Genomic DNA, 24,650 nt, shown 5'->3' with positions numbered 1-24,650 from the left:
GTGTGGACGGAGCTGGAAGGTGCAGTGTGAGTGTATCAGGGGACAGTGTGGACGGAGCTGGAAGGTGGAATGTGTCAGGGGACAGTGTGGACGGAGCTGACACCTGTGCCAAGTGTGAGCAGTCAGGGTCCTCTGGGCCTCGGGTGATTGCTCACGGGCAGGAGCCCCTGGCATCTCACCCTGGAGGTGACAGAGGGAATCGTGCTGAGGGTGACTCTTCTGATCGGGGGGTTCGGGGAGGCGTTTGGTAATGCGAACAGCCAGGCCAGGGTGGCGCTCGGGAGGGTGCGCGCCAGGCCTGATGCCAGGCAGATCCTCAGGAGAGCACCGAGCTCGGGACGGGCGTGGGCTGAGTGGGGCCCCTGAGGGCCAGGGACTGCAGGAGTGTGAGGTCTTGGGGAGGGAGAGGAGACCTGAGAACAAAGCTCAGGGCCTGCAGGCCTCAGGGCCGGAAGGGGACAGCAGATGCCCAGCTGGCGGAGGGTGGCGTGGGAAGGTGGCGTGGGACGGGGGCTCATGGCGACCCCAAAGGCCGCCCAGAGAGGGCCTGGCCCTGGAGGAGTGGGGGTTTGAGGCCCGGCCGGGCAGGAGGCACGAAGCTCTGCAGCCAGAAGGGCCACGGCGCTCGGGGATGTGGTGGAGAGAGGCTCCCTGAGACTGGCCACGCTGGACGGGGCAGGGCGGGGGTACTGGTCAGAGAAGGTCCTGAAACTGGAGGCCTATGTGGCTTGGGAGGGGCCCCGCAGGCAGCAAGAGCCAGGAGGCCCCGGAGAGGGTCACACAGGGCTGGCAGCTGTGGGGGAGGGATGCCCCCCATCACCCCGCCCTACGGAGCAGAAGCCGCAGGCGCCCCCATCCAGAGCCGGGAGCTGCGGAGGGAGAGGCCCTGGGCTTGCCCCCGGTGGGAGCTGGGTTCTCACATCTGAGACAGCAGAGCCAATGGTCCCGGCTAGCCAGCAAGTCCTCACCTCCCCACGTCTGGCTCCTCCCCCGCCGGCCAGATCACAGCCCCCGGGCACCAGGACCCTCCGAGCTTCCTACTGGGCATGCAGTAGCATCGCTGGGTGTGGCGCGGGGGACCCAGGAATGCCAGGCTGCCTCAACCACACTGCACTGGTCCCTGCCTGGCATCTTCCCACAAACTCCAGGCCACAGGTTCTGACCCCAAAAGCCCTTTCCCGGCCACAACGCTATGTCCATCGTGGGGTCCCCTACTCTGCATGATGGGGACCCAGACAACCAGACCACCGCCTCCTTCAGAGAAGCCCTGCTTCAGTGGGGCTGGGGCTGTGGCTCCCGGGGTGCTCTGCTGGCTGGGGGTGGCCCTCGGGGTGCTATCCTGGCTGGGGGTGCACCCTGGGGTGCTGTGCCGGCTGGAGGTGCCCCCTGGGGTGCTGTCCTGGCTGGGGGTGCCCCGGGGTGCTGCGCCGGCTGGGGGTGCTCCCTGGGACGCTGTGACAATGGTGGTAGGGGAGGATGCTCCCTGGGGTGCTGTGCCGACGGGGGGTGCTGTGCCAACCAGGGGGTTACTGCTGGGAGCGTGGGATGCTCGCGCCTCCTCCAGACTCACCAGAGCTGCAGTTTCACGCGCCGCCCGTCCAGCAGGATGGTGGTCGTCTTGTAGTCGATGCCTGTGGGAGGGTGAGACGGCGTCAGCCCGAGGCTGCCGCTAACGAAGGGCGCTGGAAGTCAGGACACGCTCACTTCAGGGGAGAAAGGCGTTTCCCAACAGCGCGACTTCCAGGTTTACAAGGCGGGTGCCCACCTGCAGGGGAGCCCCCCGGCCTCTCCTGTCCTCAGCCGCCTCGGCCTCTGTGGGGGTCAGGCTCCATCGCCCTGGAGCCGGGGCGCCCCGAAGGGCACTGCAGAACCCACACGTGACCTCGAGGCCTGTGGGTTTGCTGCCCGGGTCTGGGCTGGTCCCTGCCGCCCACGTCCTCCCCAAGCCTGCAGGCCCCAGAGTGCCAACTCAGCTCTGTTTCCAAGGGAACCAGGCGAAGGCCGCAGGTCTGGGAACGCTGAGACCGCGGTGCCACGCCGGGACAGAGCAGTGGGCACAGGCGCGACACCGCGTGGGACACCCGCTCTCGCTGTGTGAGGGCGCCAGCCGCGACACGCGGGCTCAGGGAGGGGCCTGCGCGGCCGGCCAGGGACCCCCAGGGCGCAGATTATGGGCCGGCTGGAACCTTCTGTCAGTGAAAAAAGAAAATGAGAATGCATTTCTTCTTTTAGTTTTCTCTCTGCTGTCCAGGCTGGAGTGTGGAGGCGTGATCAAGGCTCAGTGCAGCCTCCACAGCCCAGGCTCAAGGGAGTAGCTGCGGCTACAGCCATGAGCCACTGTGGCCAGATAATTTTTGCATTTTTTTGTAGAGACAGGGTTTCACTATGTTGCCCAGGCTGGTCTTGAACTCCTGAGTTTACGTGATCTGCCCACCTCAGCCTCCCAGTGCCGGCAGTGCAGGCATGGGCCATCATGCCAGGAACACTTCTTCTAACATAAAAAACTAATAAAGGCTGGGCACAGTGGCTCACGCCTGTAATCCCAGCACTTTGGGAGGCTGAGGCAGCTGGATCACTTGAGGTCAGAAGTTTGAGACCAGCCTGGTCAACATGGTGAAACCCCATCTCTACTAAAAATTCAAAAATTAGCCGGGCGTGGTGGCTGGCACCTGTAATCCCAGCTACTTGAGAGGCTGAGGCAGGTGAATTGCTTGAACCTGGGAGGTGGAGGTTGCAGTGAGCGGAGATCACACCATTGCACTCCAGCCTGGGTGACAGAGTGAGAAGCTGCCTCAAAAAAAAAAAAAAAAAACTACAATTAAAAACACTTTTTGAGACAGGGTCTCTCTCTCGGTGCAGTAGTGAGACCAGAGCTCACTGCAGCCCCCCGCCCCGGGCTCACGGGCACGCCGGCACACCTGGCAAACTGACGGGGCACGGCTGTGTTGCCCAGGCTGGCCGGCCTCCTAGGCTGAAGCGATCCTCCCACTTCGGCCTCCCAAAGTGCTGGGATTACAGGCATGAGCTGCGGCGCCCGGCCGCAGTAAATAAACGCCTCTCCCCAACCCCCCAGACACCAATGCTCTGCTTCTTTGAGAAGAAGCTCCTGTGTTCGCTTCTAGCACGTCTGGACGAGCGCCGGGTCTGTCACTGAGAACGTGGAAAGGGGGTTTTGGTTGAGGGTCTGAAGAATGCCAGGCGGGAGCGCCGCCTTCCTGGAAATAGGTACGATGGCACGGATAATCCCAGGAACCCACACTGCTTAGGGGGAGACATGACAAGCCTTTGAGGATTTGCTTGAGAGCATCTCTCAGAGCACTGAACCTCGAAGGGACAAGCCCGGGCATCACCCCCAGGTGTGGTCAGACGCTAAGTGTGATGACACGTGTGGCTGAACGGGGCGTTAGCGTTCTGACGGGAAGAGCTGCTGAGAGGCCGGAGGGGGGGGCGGCGCCAAGGTGGGTACCAGCCCTCGCCCTGGGAGCGTCACGGCGCGCTCGGCCTCTGCAGCTCCTTCCAGAGAAGCCCACGACACAACCAGTGAGTGCTCAGAAGCACCTCCTCTGAAAACATGAGGCTGCCGGGCCCCGTGTCTCCAGCGGCGTCTGTCCGCTCGAAGGGTCTAGACCCCTTGGACTTGGCTGCAAGCCCCCTGCGCCCCAGGAGATGGCGTGCCGAGCTCCCGGTCTCCTGTCGGGCAGAGCGAGGGTGCAGCCGGGGTGCTGCAGGTGGCCTCCCGCTCGCTCTGACAGCTGGTTGCCCACGTCCTCAGGCAGGCCTGGGCACTGCAGAAGCTCCGGGCCCCGTCCTCGTGAGCGCGTGCACGCCCCTCCCTCCTGCTCTGAGCACGCCGGTGCAGCACCTTCCCATCACCCCCCGTCCCCAGCTGCCCTCTGCTTCCTCCCCCGGGTCCTCCTGGACTCCAGAGGCTCTTCCCACAGTGTCCCCACCAGAGCCCCAGTGACATGGCGTCCAGGCTTTCCACAGCCTCCAGTGTCTCCTGCTCAATGGCACGCTCTGTCCACAGAGCCTGGCCATCGCCACTTTGGAGATTAGACAAGGCCAACATCAGAGCAAACGCCACCCCATCCAAGGAGAGTGACTCAGAGGACAGAAGACGCCGGCAGCATTAAGAATGCCCGAAGCACCCGCTCTGCAGATGCCACCTGCCCTGCCGATGAGGCTCAGACAGACCCCCAAGCAGGCCTCTGACCCTCACAGTACGAGGCTCTCCTGGGCCGGCCACACGTCTGCTGCCAGGCCCAGTGGGCACACGGAGTGAGCTTCCTGTCTCTGCCTCTGTTCTCTCCTGGGCACAGGCACTGATGGGGCACTGTCACGGGACCTCTGGGATGCTGCTTTTCTGGCTGGAAACCTCTGTGGCTGCTGAATTCTTGTCCTGCGTCCAGGAAGAATGAGGTATGCAGACAAGTGGAGGCTGAGCTCAATGAAGAGCTTTCCTGAACGTCAGAACAGCTTGGAGCAGGTCTGTGGTGGGTGGCTGCTCTCCACAGGCAGGGCATCCCGGCCAGCGTTCAGCTCTCGGTAGAGAGGGTAGCTCTCTGCAGCGTCCGGACGTCCGGGCTGCCCCAGCTGAGTCTGGGGTTTTTATGGTCTTGGGGTGCGAAGCACATGCCAGTTGGTCCACAGGCAGCCTGGGCTCCCTCCCCACTCTGACAGTAAAAGCACCATGAGTTCCCTTCCAGTCGCAGGACTGGCAGCCTGGGCCCCAGGCCCCCTCCATGGGGTGGCTTCCCCGGGAACCTGCCCCCTTGCACCCAGGAGCCTGTCTGCCTCCCCGTCATTCACGGCACCCAGCTGTGTTTGTGCCAAGGGCTGCCTGCAGACACCCTCAGCCCCCTCGGCTTCCCTCCCATGTTCAACAGCGCCCAAAGTCCAGAGGGGGCTGAGGCCGGGGGGCTGGCATGTCAGGGCTGCCCCAAGTGTGCACCCACCCGGTGGTCTGCAACAGCACCTGGGCTTGGCCCCAACCTTGCTCCATGACTGGAACAGGCACGGGGAGTGAGGAGGAGCGAGGTGGCGGGGGCAGGCACTTCTAACCCCTCGAAGGGCAGGGGCCTTCCCAGGCCCCCAAGGGCATAGACATGTCCACGTCTGGAGCTGCGCCAGGGAAGCTGCAGCAGCATCCAGGGAGGGCTGAGCTCCTACCTGACCCATGGAGTGGGAGGCCCAGCCACGCCTCCCCGCTGCCGCCGGCATCCTGCCAGAAGCCACTCTAGATGGGCCACTGCCATCAGCATCTTAGCACCGTGAGCCTGACCTCACCACTGCGGTGGATGGGGCGTAGCCTCCATTGCTCTCAAACCAAAACATTCGTACAGCTTTCTCAAGTGACCAAGTCAGTATCAAGGAAATAATACTTTTATGGAAAGGAAAATAGCCAGCCAGGCATGGTGGATCCCAGCTCTTTGGGAGGTCGAGGTGGGAGGATCACTTGAGACCAGTTCAAGTCCAGCCTGGGCAACATGTTGAGACGTCATCTCCACAAAAAATAAAAAAGTTGGCCAGGTGTGGTGGCTCATGCCTGTCATCCCAGCACTTTGGGAGGCCGAGGCGGGAGGATCACGAGGTCAGGAGTTGGAGACCAGCCTGGCCAACACGGTGAAACCCCATCTTTACTAAAAATACCAAAATTAGCTGGGCGTGGTGGTGCACGCCTCTAATCCCAGCTCCTCGGGAGGCTGAAGCAGGAGAATCACTTGAACCCGGGAGGCGGAGATTGGGTGAGGCGAGATGGAGCCACTGCACTTCAGTCTGGGCGACAGAGCGAGACTCCATCTCAAAAATAAATAAACAAACAAACAAATTAATTAAATAAAAAATTAGCCAGACGCGGTGGCGCTCCCTGCAGTCCCGGCTACTCAGGAGTGGGAGACCTCAGTGAGCTATGATCGCGCCCCTGCACTCCGGCCTGGGTCACAGGGTGAGACCCCGTCTCTAAAAAACTGTAAAAGGAGACAAAACACTTTTCTGAAGCCCACAACTAGATGTTTCTACTCGTGGCAGCGCGGCAGCTTCAGGCGCTGTGAAATTACGCTTTGAGCGACGACCAAAAGTCTCTTCAGTCCTTTAAAACGCTGCTAAGCTCTCAGGACGGACCGTCACTTGCCAAGTCCGCGGCCATCTGCACTGAGCAGAGCGCACGAAACGCACACGGGAAACTAAAAGAACGGACATTTTGCTCTGTAATAGCAACCTCAAAGCTAACTTTGGAAATACTTTCCCTTGGCAGGCACGAGGCAATGAATGAATACACTTGGGAATCTATTTTTGAACGCGTAGAGACTCCGGCCTTGAATGCCTGTCTCCAGACAGAAGGGACCTCACCCCCACGGGCCGAGAGGCTCATTTTTATCTTTCTGGAGATTAACCCACTGCCTGAGCTTGGCCGGCTCCGTGGACTTAGAAAGTGTCCTCTTGTCCTTGAGGGCCAAACGATTTTTTTTTTTTTTTGAGACGGAGTCTTGCTCTGTCACCCAGGCTGGAGTGCAGTGATGTGATCTTGGCTCACCGCAACCTCCACTTCCCGGGTTCAAGCAATTCTTGTGCCTCAGCCTCCCGAGTAGCTGGGATTTCAGGCTCAGGACTTACCCCCACGTCCAGCTAATTTCTGTATTTTTAGTAGAGATGGGGTTTCACCATGTTGGTCAGGCTGGTCTCGAACTCCTGACCTCAGATGATCCACCTGCCTCAGCCTCCCAAAGTGCTGGGATTACAGGCATAGCCACTGTGCCCAGCTGAGGGTCAAACAACTTTATAATATGTTCATAGGCCGGGCGCGGTGGCTCAAGCCTGTCATCCCAGCACTTTGGGAGGCCGAGGCGGGTGGATCACGAGGTCAAGAGATCGAGACCATCCTGGCCAACATGGTGAAACCCCGTCTCTACTAAAAATACAAAAATTAGCTGGACGTGGTGGTGGGCACCTGTAATCCCAGCTACTCAGGAGGCTGAGGCAGGAGAATTGCCTGAGCCCAGGAGGCGGAGGTTGCGGTGAGCCGAGATCGCGCCATTGCGCTCCAGCCTGGGTAACATGAGTGAAACTCCGTCTCAAAAAAAAAAAAAAAAAAAAAAAAAATAATAATAATAATAATAATATATTCATAAATGTAAGACAATTCCTGAAGGTTTTTTTTTTGAGATGAAGTCTGGCTCTGTCGCCCCCAGGCTGGAGAGCAGTGGTGTGATCTCGGCTCACCGCAACCTCCGCCTCCCGGGTTCAAGTGATTCTCCTGCCTCAGCCTCCTGAGTAGCTGGGACTTCAGGTGCCCACCACCACACCTGGCTAATTTTTGTAGTTTTATTAGAGATGGGGTTTCACCATATTGGCCGGGCTAGTCTTGAACTCCTGACCTTGTGATCTGCCAGCCTTGGCCTCCCAAAGTGCTGGGATTACAGGCGTGAGCCGCCGCGCCCAGCATCCTGAAGGTCTTTTGAAGCACCCATAAGTTTCAAAACCATCTTTGGCTTTTGTTTTCAGAGTCAAGGATGCTCGTGGTCTCAAGTGCTCTCACGCTGCAAGACCTCAGGCCTGGCCCACTCCCACTGTGCCCTCCCCATTTTAATTCTTTAAAATAATTTATTTTGCTATCCACCTCCAAATTTATAAACAACATACTTATATTCCTACTTCCTGCCTTTCAGTTTTAGGCATCCATTGACTGTCCACTACAGAAGGTGTGAAAACACAGCTCTCCGCCATTGACTCGCCCCACCCCGGTAACTAACCCACTCATAGGCATCCACTGACTTTGTGCCTAGAAGGTGAAAATGTGGCTCTGCCATTCACGTGCCCGCCCCGGTCACTGCACACACACTCCCTGCACAGCTTTGTTGCCTTTGGAGCTAGATCAATATTCAGTCCTCCATCATCATCACCAGGTGCTACGGTTTGAATGTGTCCCCTAAATCTCACGTGTTTGAAACATAAACTCCCAGTTGACATGTTGAGTGAAGGCTGGGCCTTCGGGAAGTAATTAGGATGAGGCAGGCTCTTCAGGGCGGGGCCCTGATAACGGGACTGGTGGCATCATAAGGAGAGGAAGAGACGCCTGGGCTGGCACGACGTCCTCTGCCAGGTTATGACGCAGCAGGAGGCCCTCACCAGATGCAGCTGCTCAACCGTGGACTTCCCAGCCTCCGGGGCCGTAAGAAATGTAATACTTTATAAATTACCCAGTTTGTGGTATTCTATTACAGCAGCAAAAAATGAACGAAGACACCAGGTAGACACCATCCACGGCTGAACCACCATATGGTGTACGATGTTTATTTTTTCCTCACATACAAATTTTTGTTTTTATGATGTTAAAGACTGCCTCATCTTGCTGGGCACCGTGGCTTATGCCTGTCATCCCAGCACTCTGGGAGGCCGAGGTGGGTGGATCACCTGAGGTCAGGAGTTCAAGACCGGCCTGGCCAACATGGTGAAACCCCGTCTCTACTAAAAATACAAAAATTAGCTGGACGTGGTGGTGGGCACCTGTAATCCCAGCTACTCGGGAGGCTGAGGCAGGAGAATTGCTTGAACCCAGGAGGTGGAGGTTGAAGTGAGCTGAGATCGTGCCACTGCACTCCAGCCTGGGCGATAGAGTGAAACTCTGTCTTAAAAAAAAAAAAATGCCTCGTGTTTATTTGCTGAGCCTTCTCTGCATTGATCTAATACATCACTACAATTTAGATCCACTCTGAGTTCTCACCAACATTCTGGAGTTTCTCTTTCCCGGGGCACGTTTCCAGGGCTTGTGTCCTGCTCCCACCTGGCCTCGGTGGATGGGCGCCTGGGCCATCCCTTAGCACTGGACTCCATCTTTCCCTCTCTTTGCAACTCCTGAGAAAGGGACACGGGAGGAGTCAGTTTTTGAGACTTCACACGTCTGAAAACGTCTTCAGGCTCCCTCACTCTGCACTGTTTGGACAGGGATGCAACTAAGGGAGAAGATGTCTTCCCTTAAAAACGACCCCGTCATTCCAGAGCTCCCTGTGAGGTCGGCCGCCACACTCACGCTGGACCCTCTGAACGCAGTCTGGTGCTCCCTCTCGGTGGGCGTGGACGGGCTTCTCTGAAGCCATACACTTCGTGGACCTTGCCGTGGGGTCTGTTCGTGGCCAGGCTGACCATTCCACGGGCCTTTCAATATGAGACACAAATCTCAATTTTGGGAGCTTTCTTGGATAATTTGTTCTCTCCTTCTGGGACACGATGAATCAGATGTTGGGTCTCCTGAGAATGCTTCCAGCCTTTCCTGTCGAATTTTTACATCTCTCTTTCTCTGCTTTTCTCAGCATCCTGGGAAGCCCTCTCAATTTTTTTTTATCCCTTCTTTGAAATTATTGTTTTCAATGTCCAAGATCTTTCTTATTTTGTGATTGTGAGGTTCTGTTTCAAGTCATGGCTGTGGAGTCCTGTAGATAACAACTGTCAATACTGAAGAAACCAGAAAAAGCAACAGCCTGGCCGGCTGCGGGGCTCACACCTGTGATCCCAGCACTGTGGGAGGCCGAGGCGGGCAATCACCTGAGGTCAGGAGTTCGAGACCGGCCTGACCGACAGGGTGAAACCCCGTCTCTACTAAAAATACAAAAATCAGCCGGGCATGATGGCAGGCACCTATAATCCCAGCTACTCGGAAGGCTGAGGCAGGAGAATCACTTGAATACGGGAGGCGGAGGTTGCAGTGAGCTGAGGTCACACCATTGTACTCCAGCCTGGGTGACAGAGCAAGACTCCATGTCAAAAAAATATATATGTGTGTGTGTGTGTGTGTGTGTGTGTGTGTATACACATATCTCTAACCATCTTTCTATCTATCATCTATCTATCTACATATTTGTCAGGCCAGGCGAGGTGGCACACACCTGTAGTCGCAGCTACTTCGGAGGCTAAGGCAGGAGAGTTGCTTGGACTCGGAGGCAAAGGTTGCAGTGAGCCGAGATCCTGCCATTAGACTCCAGCCTGGGCAAAAGAGAGTGAAACTTTGTCTCAAAAAGAAAAAAGAAAAGAAAAGAAAAGAAAAAGCAACAACCTAAAAACACTTGGGCAAGGACAGACTGAATGGGGAGAGTGTCACCTGCCACTTCAGCATCATAACCTGCAATGTTTGTATAGTTTGGAGTTGCTGCCGGCCAGCTTCCTCACCAGGCAGAAAGAACAGACCTGAGAGTTAACCTATCACAGAAGAAAGCAGGGCCAGGGTGTGTGCAGGGAGAAGGAGAGAACCCCGACAGCGTCATTCGGGCCCCGCGGAGGGAACCCCGACGGCGTCGTGCGGGCCCCGCGGGGAGAACCCCGACGGCGTCGTTCAGACCCCAGGATCCAGCCATGCCTGAAGCCACACCCACCCCTCCACCTGCCAGCTGTCAGCAATACATTCTCCTTTGCTTAAGCTATTTTGAGTTCATTTTTCTGTTTGCACCAAAATGTCTGATAGAAAACCCACAAAGCACAATAACTGGAGAGACAGAGAGAGACATCTGACCCCCCCAAACTGGGAAAAGCCACACAGGACGCATTTTCACATCTTCCCAAAGCGAAGTCCAATGACCTCCACATCCCGGAACGAACAGTACACAAGAACTTAAAATCTAACTCAATGATAATGATTTCATTATTCACCATCATGACCAAAACTGAACTCAGCGACTTCTTCAGCTGGCAGTTCCCATCACAGCAGCCCTGGTGCACACCCCACACCCCAACCTGCCTGGGAAGTGACCTTTGAAAGCTTGGGAAGGGCAGTGACAGCGCCTGTCTGACGCGGTCTCCACCCCGTGCTGGCTTCCTGCAGAGCAGCGCGCCGGCCATTCTCCCGAAGGGATATGGCGCTCCCTTTACCCCAGAATTCACAACAGGGGGCGGGGCAGGTAGGGTAGTGTCTTGGCCATAATAAAACCCCACAAACTGGCCGGGCGAGGTGGCTCAGGCCTGTAATCCCAGCACTTTGGGAGGTCGAGGCAGGTGAATCACCTGAGGGAAAAAGAGAGAGAGAGAAAGAGGGAGGGACAGAGGAGAGGAGAGGACGGAGGAAAAGCAAGCAAGCGAAAGAAACAAAACACCACAAGCTAGGCAGCTCCTAAACGACAGAAACTTAGCACAGCTCTGGAGGCTGGAAGTTCTAGACTGGGGTCCAGGCAGAGTAGGTGTCTGATGAGGGCCACGTCCTGGGTCATGGAGACACTTCTCCCCATGCCCTCCCATAGCTGGATATTGGAGGTTTCTTTCTTTCTTTTTTTTTTTTTTTTTTTTTTTTTGAGATGGAGTCTCGCTCTGTCACCAGACTGGAGTGTAATGGCGCGATCTTGGCTCACCGCAACCTCCACCTCCCAGGTTCAAGCAGTTCTCGTGCCTCAGCCTCCTGAGTAGCTGGGATTATGGGCACATGCCATCACGCCTGGCTAAGTTTTGTATTTTCAGTAGACACGGGGTTTCACAATGTTGGCCAGGATGGTCTCGATCTCTTGACCTCGTGATCCACTCACCTCAACCTCCCAAAACGCTGGGATCACAAGCGTGAGTCACTGCACCTGGCCGGTAGCCTACTAATTTAAACAATTAATGTTGAGCTATCTCTGAATCAATACCTGAACTAAAAGCTGAATTTCCAAGTCCCAGGTTCTCAGCCCATCATAAAAGCTAATTACAATGAGATTCCCCACAGAAAAAGCAAAAGCCAGTGGATGGTTCCTCCCGTCCCCGTAAGCATTCAAGCCGGCTGCTTCCAGGAGGCGCCTGGTGCCCCCCGTCCTGCAGCGGCAGCTCAGCCCACTCTGGCCCAATCCTGATGCACCCGCCTTGCCACAGGTCCGAGGCCCAGAGGCGCTGCGTGTGGCTCCCATCGGCCCTAATGCTGCTTCTCTGTCCCTGTGGACTCACCTCTCCCAGTGGGAACCCTGCCTTCCCGCGTCCACCTTCCATGCCTCACCCAACACCGTCTCCAGGGCCAACACCCAAACATCTGGGATTTCCAGGGACAGGCAGCCTGGCCCAAGGGAGTTCCTGCAGCCTCTGCTCAAGACACCTGAAGTCCACTGGCACCCCCGGCTTGGGCCCTCCGACCCCTCATGAGCACACTCTGCGAGGGTGTGGAGCTGTGCCCGCCCCACCTCCGCAGCTGGCCCGGGGCCCCTTCTCCAACCTGCCCAGAACACCTGGACGCCGGCCCAGCGAGCAACGGCCAATCTCATAGCAAGTCTTTATTTTTTCTCTAAAATCAGTGCTGATCCGAAGACAAATCCTCTAACGCAGGCACATCTGCCGAGAGAAATCCTCCACCCACACCCTTCCTGGCTACGTTCAAACTCCACTTGTGAGAAGACCCACGGACTGAGCCATGTGACTTCACTCTCCGTGGGGTTTTACGTTACCTCCTTCTCTGTGTTACATTCGGGTCCACGAGAAGCTCACGTTTTTGACATCAGTCGTGTCAGTGTGACGATAATACAATTTGAGCTCACTGCACTTAGCTGATTCACTTACCACGTCCTCTGTCCATCAGAATATGATAAAGAAACACAGAGCTTCTAGAACAAAGTCCATGAGGAGTTCACTGAGTGAGTCACAACACAGGCACAAAAAGAGGTAATTTTAACCTTTCTAAAAACACAGCAGAAAGGGGAGTCGAACGCCACACCATTCTCTGCACTGCAGCTGCACAACGAGTAGATGTTTTCGGCATCTGTTTTAAGTCATTTACCACCTGCTTAATTCTATTTCCGTGAGTGACGTAACTGCCTTCCCAGGAGAGGATCGCTTGACGGCGCAAATATCGAGTCAATACAACTTACAGACACACTCATCTCTGAGCCCAGCTTTGGAGAAATCCTTCTTGCATTGAGCTAAAATACCAGAAAGCAGACTGGTGGTCACCGGGGCAGAAGGGTGGGGAGGGGAGGGGTGTTCAAGCGCCCGTTGGATGGCACGGGGCTCCTGGAGTGGCCAGTGGTGACACCGCACAGTTGGCATGTGATTAAATGCCACTTTCACGCCTGTGCTGTAAAGGCTCATGTCTGACTTTAAGCGTGTGGTTTCCGTGAACGCAGCGCCTCTCTGCACAGTCGGGAGCGGCTCCTGCTCGCTGGCTCCCACGGGCCCGGGTCAGTTTTCAAAGCCCCCGCAGCCAGACGGCCTGTCTCGGGGCCTGTGCTCAGCTCTCCGCCACCCTCGGTCCCGGACATGCCGCTCACTTTCTTGGCTCTCCCAGGCCAGCGGCCAGGAAGCCGTTTTATTTTTGGCAGAAATCCTGCTCTCAGTAGCACCCCGAGGCTCATGGGTCTCAGAAGGAACCCCTGAGCCCTTGCTGAGACCAAGCTTTATTTTTATCTTTTCTGGAACAGCAGAAGCTGCGTCTGGGGAGGAAGGAAAGGCCCTCCCTGGAACCAAACATACGGACACCTGTGGCCGTAGCACAGAGGCCCGAGGGGACTCCCTTCCCAGAGCCCACCAGTGACCACCTTCTCCAGTGGCCTGAAGGGCTCCACAGCCCTACTTTATGCTAAATTCCCTTTGTCTCAGGACACCAGACTCCTAAAGGGGGAAGCCTGGGACCAGCATCTGGCTGGACAAGTGCTGTAGAGGCCACGCCAACACTGCCCGCCACCTGCTGCACCTCCTGGTCACCGAGCACCTGCAGGTCACCAAGCACAGGGCAGGGGCGGCCTCCACAGAGCTGTCACCACCACAGGGCACTTGCAAACACGAAGGAACAGGGCCCAGAAGCGATGTTCTGGAGTGTGGCAGCTGCTGCCCCAGCAGGCTGGGGGTGAACACAGCCGTGGGAGGCCCATGAAGGGACGTTGTCTTGGGGAAGAGGGATCGAGGCAGCCACGGCGGCTCCAGGAGGGACACACGGGCCAGAGCCCAGAGCTCCCCGCTGCGCTCAGCCTGCCCCTCACCACCCCTCGGAGTGGGGGATTCCCTGAGGCTGGTTGCGGGCTGGACATCTTGTGACCACAACCCCCGGAGCCTGAGAGAAGGGGGCAGCTGTCCTCAGGTGGCCCATCCTGCTCAGACAGGAGGCCTGGCAGGACTCGCGGGCTCAGCTCAGGAGGGCCAGGCTCTCAGGGTGGGGTGCCCTCTTTCACAGAGGTCTCATACGGCCCCACACCCCATACTAGGGCCTGGGTCTCTCCCAGGTTCCCACACACCTACGGGAGCGGCCATGGAATCCAGTCCTATCCCGGCCACCGGTCCCATGCAGAAGCCCCACCCTCCATGGCCAGCGCCTGCCCAAGCGGGTGGGGGCTCTGGGCGGGGCTGCTCAGGGGACAGCACGGCAGGTCCCACCATGTGCAAGCTTCTCAGCTCAAAGGCCTGGCTGGAGGCTGGGGAGGGAGGTTTCCAGGAGGCTACCCACCCAAGGCTGCCTGACACTCTTTGCTTCTGAGGTTGACACATATTGCATATGAAAAAGTTTATTTAAAATCAAGTCATTCATGGTCGGCACTAAACGTTTACCACCACAATCTCACCACCCACAGACAACCAGCAGCATTTCAGTTAGTTAATATTTCCGTGTAATTCAGTTCACTGTTTATGTATATACGGTTTTCTTTCTACATAGTAGCAATATTATGATGTATGTAATTTTAACATTTATCATATGAAATATTGATACAAAATTTTAATTCTAAAATATAATTTCTGGGCTGGGCACCATGGCTCCTGCCTGTGATCCCAACACTTCGGGTGGATCATGAGGTCAGGATTTCAAAACCAGCTTGGCCAACATGGTGAACCACCATCTCTACTAAAAATACAAAAATATTAGCAAGGCCCATGTGGTGGCAGGCACCTGTAGTCCCAGCTACTCGGGAGGCTGAGGCAGGAGAATTGCTTGAACCCAGGAGGCGAAGTTTGCGGTGAGCGGAGATTGTGGCATTGCTCTCCAGCCTGGGCACCAGAGGAAGATTGTGTGTGTGTGTGTGTGTGTGTGTGTGTGTGTGTGAGTGTGTGTGTGTGTATGTGTCTTTCTCTCTATATACACATAAGATTTCTTTCAATTTTTGGTAACGTTCATCAATTTTTCAGGGAAACAAAAAAAATAAAATTGTAATAAACAAGTACTATGTGTACATATGCATATGTGTGTGATTGTATGTCTTTATATATAATTTGGATTTTCTATAAATCAATAAAAGACATTGAATAAGTAATAATGTTAATTGTTAGAAGTAAAAAAATTAAAAATAGTAGATAAAAACTTTCTTATTTTCTTTTCTTCTCTAAAATTTCACAAACCATGTTTAAGAAAAAATTAGCTAAAAATGAAGACAAATATATCTGCTTCACATACATTGAACACAGTTGCCAAAACACTTCAGGTGGTAATACATTAACTCAAAAAACATGAGTCTTTGGTAGGTAAGCAATAAATGAGCTCTCCAACCCCCAACTCCTTAGTGAAGATTTGGCTAAAAATCAAGTTATGTAACTCCATGACTGCTAGCTCTCCTAGGGAACATGACTTACCTAAGGTAGGAAATATTACATTTCCAGACAAAAAGGCAAAAGTAATACCTCTGAACAGTTAGAAGCAGTCACGTGGGAGAAGTCTCCTAATACAGGAAGCAGCAGTTAACCACCAATGCAGCTGGACGCTGTGCAGAGAAAAAAGCCCCTCTGCTTGGATGAGCAGAGCCTCACCCAGTGACCCAGGCCCTCAAGGGTCACAAGCATCTCAAGGTTCTGTGTGGAGGCTTTGGAGCCACCAGAACTCAGTTAAGATGAGGGATTTCTCTAGTATTGTGATTCCAATCATTAAAAGAACTTACTACACAATAAATTAAAAGTAAAAATGTAAAGTAAAAGAGAAGAATCCATCAGTAAAAAAATATATCAAAGTCAGCAATCTATTATCCCAGGAATGCAAGGTTGGTTCAACATTTGAAAATCTATCAGTGCAATTTATCACGTCAATAAACCAAAAAAGAAAAACCCATATGATCTCAGTGAGGCAGCATTTGACAAAATCCAGTGCCTGTTCATGAAAGAAGCTCTCAGCAAACTAGGAATAGAAAGGACCTTCCTTAACCTCATAAAGTACATCCTAAAAACAACTCCAAAGCTAACATTTTACTTAATGGTAAACCCAGAATCCTTTCCCCAGGAAAATGAAAAAATATTTTCTCCATGAAAACATCCACTCTTACCACACCTATTCAAACATTTTGGAAGTTCTAACCAGTGCAATAAGGCAACAAAAAGAAAGAAAAGGCATGTAGATTAGAACCATCTCGGTTACCAGGTGACATTACTGCATAGGCACACATGCGTCCACATACACCTCTCCAAAAATCAGTAAGAAAGCTCTTAGAACCAGTAAGTGAATTTGGTAAGATCACAATACACCAGGCCAACATGGAAAAAGCAGTTGTATTTTTATGTACTAGCAGTAAACAATCAGAAATTGAAATTATGCAGCACTAGGTATAACAGCCCTCAAACCATGAAACACTTGAGTATAAACCTAAAAAAGAAAAAGTACAAGATCTGTGTAGTAAAAGCTACAAACCACTAATGAAAAGAATCAAAGAAGACCTAAATAAATGGAGAGGCATACCATGTTCATGATTGACAGACTCGGTATGTTAAGATGACAAGTCTCCCCAGATTATGTATAGATTTAGTCCCAATCAAAAATCTTAGCAGGACTTTTTTTTTTCCTTTTGAGACAGGGTCTTGCTTTGTTGCCAGGCACCAGGCTGGAGTGCAGTGGCACCAGCCCGACTCACTGCAACCTCCGCCTCCCGGGTTCAAGCAATGCTCCTGCCTCAGCCTCCGGAGTAGCTGGGTCTACAGGCGTGCGCCACCACGCCCAGTTACTTTTTGTATTTTTTAGTAGAGACGGGTTTTCACCATGTTGGCCAGGATGGTCTCGATCTCTTGACCTCGTGATCCGCCCGCCTCGGCCTCCCAAAGTGCTGGGATTACAGGCTTGAGCCACCGCGCCCGGCCCCTAGCAGGACTTTTTGGGTAGAAATCAACAAAGCCAACATTTAAAAGGAAAAGTCAAAGAAATCAGAACTGTAATTTTGAACAAAAGAACAAAGTGGGAAGACTCAGACTCCTCAATCTGAAGACTTACTATGTAACTAATCAACACAGTATGGTCCAGACATAAAAAAAAAATGAATAGGCCGGGCGCGGTGGCTCAAGCCTGTAATCCCAGCACTTTGGGAGGCCGAGGTGGGTGGATCACAAGGTCAAGAGATCGAGACCATCCTGGTCAACATGGTGAAACCCCGTCTCTACTAAAAATACAAAAAATTAGCTGGGCATGGTGGCGCGTGCCTGTAATCCCAGCGACTCAGGAGGCTGAGGCAGGAGAATTGCCTGAACCCAGGAGGCGGAGGTTGCGGTGAGCCGAGATCGCGCCATTGCACTCCAGCCTGGGTAACAAGAGCGAAACTCCGTCTCAAAAAAAAAAAAAAAAAAAAAAAAAAAGAAAAAAAAAAAAAAAAAAAAAAAAAAAAAAAAAAAAAAAAAAAATGAATAGAAAAATGGAACAGAATTGAGAGCCTAGATATAGGCCCACACAAAAATGGCCAGTTGATGTTTGACCAAAGTGCAAAGGTCGCACAGTAAAGAACAGTCTTTCAACAAATGCTGCTGGAACAACTGGACATCCCTGTGCAAAAGTAATGAAGCTCAACCCACACCTCACACTGTATAAAAAAAGAACCCAAAATGGACCATAGTCCTAAACGTAAAATCTAAAATTATAAAATTTCTAGAAGAAAATCTTTGTGAATTTGGGTCAACGTTTTCTTAGCTATAATATCAAAAGGATGGCCCACAAAAGAAAAAAAAATGGGTCAACTGGACTTCTTCAAAAGCCAAAACGCTTACTCTTTGAAAGATAACTGAATGAAATGGAAAAAAAGGCACAGACTGGGTGAAAATATTTGAAAAACACATTTCTGATAAAGGACTTGTATCCAGAACATATTGAAACATTCTCAAAATTCAATAAAAAGAAAATAAACAATTCAGGTTTTTCAAAATAAGCAAAAGAGGCCAGACACGGTGGCTTACAGCTGTAACCCACCACTTTGGGAGGCCGAGGTGGGAGGTTCTCTTGATCCCAGGAGTTCAAGACCAGTCTGGACAATACAGTGAAACCCTCATCTCTACAAGAAAGCCACTTTTTAAAATTAGCCAGGCCTGAGGGTGTGCACTTGGAGTCCAGCTACCTGGAAAACAGAGGTGGGAGGATCACTTAAGCCCAGGAGGCGGAGGCTGCAGGGAGCTATGATTGCACCACTGCTCTCCAGCCTGGGCAACACAGTAAGACCCTGTTTTTTTGTTGCTGTTTAAAAAAAAAAAGAAAAACTGTATAAAAGATCTGAAAAGACACTTCACCAAGAGAATACGAGGATGGTAATGAGCACAGGAAATGCAGGTTAAAATTACAACGAGACACCACTGCACACCCGTGAGTGACAAACATGGAAAAAAGGCAAAACCACAGAATAGTGACGGTGGAAACACACACACGGCTGACAGGGATGCAAACGCTGTGGTCCACGTGGAAACGGCTGGCACTTTCCTATAAGGTTGATCATCCACTTATCATATGACCCAGCAACTCCGCGCCTGGGTATTTACCCAAGTGAAACAGAAACAACTTCATAAACACGTTCAGTGGCTCTCTCCACAGGCCGTACTGTCCACGATCAGAAGCCATGAACGACTCGTGCACGGGACCAGTCAGACGGCCTCAGTGGCTCAGGGTGACAGCGGCCAGGCTCGAAGGCCTCAGGGACAGGAGCGCACGAGAGTCTGAGGGGCCAGGGCTGGGGAGGGGCCGCCTACAAGCGGCCGTGGGAAACTCCTGCTATGGCGGGGCTGTTCTCCATCCTGACGGTGATGGGGTCACACAACTGTAAGTCTTGGTCAAATCTCAAGATGGGACCAGGCACAGTGGCTCAGGCCTGTAATCCTAGAACTTTGGGAGGTCAAGGCAGACGGATCCACTTGAGGTCAGGAGTTTGAGGCCCGCCTGGCCAACATGGTGAAACCCCATCTCTACTAAAAATACAAAAAATTAGCTGGGTGTGGTGGCTCGCACCTGTAATCCCAGCTACTCGGGAGGCTGAGGCAGGAGAATGGCTTGAACGCAGCAGGCGGAGGTTGCAGTGAGTCGAGATCGCGCCATTTCGTGCCAGCCTGGGTGACAAGAGTGAAACTCTGTCTCAAAAAAAGGAAAAAACAAAAAACTCAAGAAGGGATAAATTTTTCTGTAAGCAAACTATGTCTCAATAAAACAGAGGGGAAGGGTGAGAGGACAGGAATGTGGACGGGCGGGAGAGGGGGAGTGAGGACAGAAAGGAAGAGGATGGGCAGGGCGGAGCAGACGCCGTGGAAAGAGACGGCTCACAAAGTGGTTCTCAATGTGGCTGTGACTTACATGCAGACTCCTGGGCCCCCCTTGGAGTCACCAAGTCCTCTGCCTCTCACAGGGACGAAGCCTCCGTGCCCAAACCCGAGCATGGATGCCCGGCAAAATGAGCTGCATGGCCCGCAGGGTCCCACAGACAGAGCCCAGCAGTGAAACACTCATGGGGCGGCCCCAGGCGCCCGGCCGGCCTCCAGAGCTCCAGCCAAGAGGAGCCAGCGGGGCGGGGGGGGGTTCCAGCGCTGCAGCTGCACAAGAGGGACCCACAGGTCCCTGGGCGCCGGCTCTTCCCCTGAGACGGGAACGCCCTCTGGGGCTTCACCATCTACATTGGGCTGAAGTGTCCCCCAAAGGTTCAGGTTCACCCAGAACATCAGAATGTGACCCGATTTGGAAACAGGGTCTTTATTTGAGACAGAGTCTTGTCCTGTCACCCAGGCTGGAGTGCAGGGGTGCGATCTCGGCTCACTGCAACCTCCACCTCTTAGATTCAAACGATTCTCCTGCCTCAGCCCCCCCAAGTGGCTGGGATTACAGGCGCCCGCCACCATGCCCAGCTAATTTTTGTATTTTTAGCAGAGGCGGGGTTTCAGCATGTTGGCCGGGCTGGTCATGAACTCCTGATCTCGTGATCTGCCGCCTCAGCCTCCCACTGTGCTGGGACTACAGGCGTGAGCCACGTGCCCGGCCTGCTTTTACTTTTAATCAGACAAAATGCCAGTCGTATGGAGAGTCACAAATGTAAATAACACACCAGCTGATTCCAATCCAGGAGCAAACTTGCTGAGTCGCACTTGGGGGAGCTGCAGGAGGTTGGGATACACAGCCCACACAAGTGGAAACTGCCCCAAGCTCTGTCACAATGGCCTCGCTGTTCCCCACTGACCGCTTTCTGCGGCTCTGCCAGCCTCCGTGAGAGGCCCTGGGATCCTCGGAGAGACTGAGAAGCCCAGGGCGGGGTTCCTAAAAACAGCTGTTGCTCTTTTTAGGTTTTTGTTTGCATAGAGCTAATTAAGCTGAAGAATCCTGGGAATAAAGTTTAAAATAAAGGTTAAAAAAACCTCTCGGGCGGGTGCAGTGGCTCACGCCTGTCATCCCAGCACTTTGGGAGGCCGAGACGGGCGGATCAGGAGGTCGGGAGTTTGAGCCCAGCCTGGCCAACATGGCGAAACCCCGTCTCTACTAAAAACACAGGAGTTAGCCAGGCGTGGTGGTGGGCGCCTGCAATCCCGGCTGCTTGGGAGGCGGAGGTTGCCGTCAGCCGAGATTGTGCCATTGCACTCCAGCCTGGGCGACTAGAGCAAGACTCAATCTCAAAAACAAAAAGTCTCTCAATGTGACCAGTGCCCACAGCCGGCACACACCGGCTGAGGCTGCTGCTGCCTCTGACGCCCCTTGCTGCCCTCTTCACTCCAGACACACCCAGCGCTGAGCAGCCCGCATCCTGGGGCAGGAGGGGAGTGGGTGGGTGCGGCCGGCAGGGTGGGGCAGGACGTCGGGTCTGTGCCTGCTCAGCTGCGTCCCCTCGGCACCATGGCAGTGCCTGGTGCCAGGCTGGAGGACAGCCTGGTGACGGGGATTCAGGGGTGATGGGTGCACCTCCGATCCCCAAAGCTGACCCTCTCTCTGCCTGGGAGAAACCTGGCTGGCTTGTTTTGAGCCTGTCACTGGAAACCAGGTTCACCGGGGCTGGGGTTACGGAAGTAACAGTCAAGCTAAGGGATGGTCATCAGGCAGGGAGAGGGCCCTGTAGGACACCGGCGAGCGGGGGCAGAACTGGGGGCTTCTGATGGGAAACCTGACAAAGATGCTATGGTTTGATTTTCAAATGCACAGAAACATGAATGACACCAGTTTTTTTTTTTTTTTTTTTTTTTTTTGAGACAGAATTTCGCTCTTGTTACCCAGGCTGGAGTGCAATGGCGCGATCTCGGCTCACCGCAACCTCCGCCTCCTGGGTTCAGGCAATTCTCCTGCCTCAGCCTCCTGAGTCGCTGGGATTACAGGCACGCGCTACCATGCCCAGCTAATTTTTTGTAGTTTTTAGTAGAGACGGGGTTTCACCATGTTGACCAGGATGGTCTCGATCTCTTGACCTCGTGATCCACCCGCCTCGGCCTCCCAAAGTGCTGGGATTACAGGCGTGAGCCACCGCGCCCGGCCTTAATGACACCATTTTAAAAACTCAATGTATTTTAAAAATTAAATTGCTCACAAGCGGTGGCGGGCGGTAAAGAAGTAGAAAACCGTCTCCTCAGCCGGGCGCAGCGCTCACACGTGTCATCCCAGAACTCGGGGAGGCCGAGGCAGGTGGATCACAAGGTCAGGAGTTTGAGACCAGCCTGACCAACATGGTGAAACCCCATATTTACTAAAAATACAAAAAATTAGCCGGGCGTGGTGGTGCACACCTGCAGTCCCAGCTACTCTGGAGGCTGAGGCAGGAGAATCGCTTGAACCCGGGAGGCAGAGGTTTCGGTGAGCTGAGATCGCCCCCCTGCACTCCAGCCTGGGTGACAAAGTGAGACTTCATTAAAAAAAAAAATGAAAAAAGAAAACCATCTCCTCCTTAAGGACTGCACCATAAGGAAGCAGGATAAAATGTGATCTGACTTTCAGTTCAAACTTGAAAATGACGACTTTGTAAATCGGGTTTTAAATTTCGAGGTGGTTGCCAAGGGAAACCGGCAGAGGAGCTGTGTCAGGCGGCACATCCACCACTGGCAGCAGAATCGGAGGAGGGAGCACGGAGTGTACATGTGTCTCCCGTGGAGCAGGGAGTGTGCAGGCGTGTCCTGGGAGCACAGAGTGTACACGTGTGTCCCAGGGAGCAGGGAGTGTGCAGGCATGTCCCGGGGAGCAGAGAGTGTACATGTATGTCCCGGGGAGCAGGGAGTGTGCAGGCATGTCCCAAGGGTGCACCTGCAGAATCGGAGAAGGGAGCATGAAGTGTGCACGCGTGTCCTGGGGAGCAGAGTGTGCACGTGTGTCCCAGGGGAGCACAGAGTGTGCATGCATGTCCCAGGGGAGCAGGGGGTATGCACATGTGTCCCGGGGAAGCACAGAGTGTGCATGTGTGTCCCGGGGGAGCACCTGCAGAATGAGAAGAGGGAGCGCGGAATGTGCACGTGTGTCTGGGGGAACATCTGTCCAAGGCAAAGAGGAAGGAGAAAACCCCAGCAACTGGGTCACTCTCAGTAAAGGGGCTTTGATGCACCTCTCTGGGAAGAAAAGCTGCCTCTCTGGAGCCTTTCTCAACACGGAACATTGGAAACAGAGGGGAGGGCCAGGCCATGCACCTGCATCCCGGCACGTCCATACCGTGTGATCTGGAGGGAGGGACTCGGGCTCTCCAGGTCTCACAGTACAACCTGTCTCATGAGACGATTCCTCCCCACTCTAGTAAGTGAGGGTTGTTATTATTAGCTCTTATCAAAAATGAAACAAGGAGAGAACAATGGGAATTTCATGCTGAGAAAAGGAGGCTCAGGAGAAAGGAATTGGGGAAGACGATGAGGCCCTTGTGCTGGGAAAGGGCGGGAGGCGGGAGGCGGTGGCATCTGGCGCAATCTGCCTCCCTCCCCGTCACTAATAAACCGTGCAAGAGGCAGAAAACTCAGCCCTCGGAGAAGAGTGACGACCTGGTGTTGGAAACACCGGCTGGGGGGGAAGCCAGGGCGCTGCTGTACCCCGACCACATCCTGGGCCAGCCTGGTGACGCCTTTTTCCTTCCACCCCTGCCTGGAGAGAAATGGAACTTCCAAGGGGAAAGAGCCTGAACCAGGGACCCAGCTGCCAGACAGAAACGGGGCCAGCAGGAGCCAAGGGGGCCAGCGTGTGTGAGGGGGCCACAGAATGGAAGACACTTCCCTGGGTAACGGGCAGAGCAGTGGGAGTCGGCACAGTCTGTGGACAGGGTCCAGGATCCAAGACCTCCGCCCTCCAATTATGGACCAAGAGGAAGACAAAGCACCCAGGAGGAAGAACCCAGGCCTCGCTGACCATCAGAGCAAAGAGAACTCACAGACAGAGTTACCTGAGCAAGGACAAGATGCATCTGACCACCCTGGTCAGCATGGGGTGCATCTGACAGCCCTGGTCAGCACAGTGAGGCGTGTCCATCCACAGAGGACAGAGTCCAGCTGGGGCACACGCTCGAGAGACGGGCAGGCCAACGGCGCAGACCCAAACCCACAAGCCCCGGCCAGCACGGGGCACATCCATCCACAGAGGACAGAGTCTGGCTAGGGCACGTGCTTGAGAGACGGGCATGCCAATGGAGCAGACCCAAACCCACAAGCCGTCCCGGGTTGGGAGCCTGTGCAATTCAGGGGAAGGAGAGGCATCCAGCTGAAAAAAATGCGTCTTGATCCCTGCCTCACGCCTCATCCCAGATGGAGGCAGCCATTCAGGGCAAAGGCACAACAACACTTGTACAGAACATTTTTGTTATCTGGAAGCAGCAAAGGTTTGTTAAACAGGACCCAAAGTCCTAACCACAAAGCACCAATAATTTGGATTATGTTAAAATTAAGAGCTTCTGGCTGGGTGCAGTGGCTGACGCCTGTAATCCCAGTACTTTGGGAGGCCAAGGCAGGTGGATCACCTGAGGTCAGGAGTTCGAGACCAGCCTGGCCAACATGGTGAAACCCCATCTCTACTAAAAATACAAAAATTCACCAGGTGCAGTGGTGCGCACCTCTGGTCCCAGCGACTCAGGAGGCTGAGGCAGGAGAATCACTTGAACCGGGAGACGGAGCTTGCAGTGAGCCGAGATCGTGCCATTGCACTCCAGCCTGGGCGCCAGAGGGAGACTCTGTCTCAAAAAAAACAAACAAAAAAGAAGTGCACACAGGACCCCACTTGTTCACAGTATGAAAACAGGCAAACCTCACGCATGCTGCTACAAACCACGAGAACGCTCACCCTGAAGGAAGGGCCCACGGTGACTGGCGCTGTGGTGCTTAATCTGGGTGCTGGTTATGTGAGTGTGTCAGGTTTGTGAAAATTCCTCACACTACCCCATTACCATACATATACCTTCCTATGCGTATATCAAACGTCAATAAAAAGTTTAAAAAGAAAAAGGAAATAGACAAAGAACCCAACCTCAAAGAAAACATAACCTAAGGAACAGAAAAAGGAAACATGACCCAAGGAAGTCCACTCCGATCAGTTCACATAATAGAACAAATTAATAAAAAACAGCAACTTGATAAAATTCAAGTTAAAAGTT

General features: G+C 53.8%; 1 protein-coding gene across 3 annotated transcripts in view; it reads right to left on the bottom strand.

Moving 5' to 3' along the window:
* RAB40B (RAB40B, member RAS oncogene family) overlaps positions 1-24,650 on the bottom strand; it is a 38,962-nt gene that overhangs the window by 8,087 nt on the left and 6,225 nt on the right. For 2 of the 3 annotated variants that reach the window (XM_017524716.1, XM_017524715.2), the window contains exon 2: positions 1,571-1,631. In XM_017524716.1, coding sequence (XP_017380205.1) covers positions 1,571-1,631 — 61 coding nt within the window. Of the gene's footprint in view, positions 1-1,570; positions 1,632-12,495; positions 12,669-24,650 lie in introns of those variants that run through there. The other variant, XM_017524717.2, reaches the window with a different exon arrangement.

Source organism: Cebus imitator, unplaced genomic scaffold, assembly GCF_001604975.1.
Source record: "Cebus imitator isolate Cc_AM_T3 unplaced genomic scaffold, Cebus_imitator-1.0 Scaffold36, whole genome shotgun sequence".
NCBI lineage: Eukaryota > Metazoa > Chordata > Mammalia > Primates > Cebidae > Cebus > Cebus imitator.
Note: the sequence above shows the minus strand (reverse complement) of the source record. Positions and strands in the feature narration are given on the sequence as shown.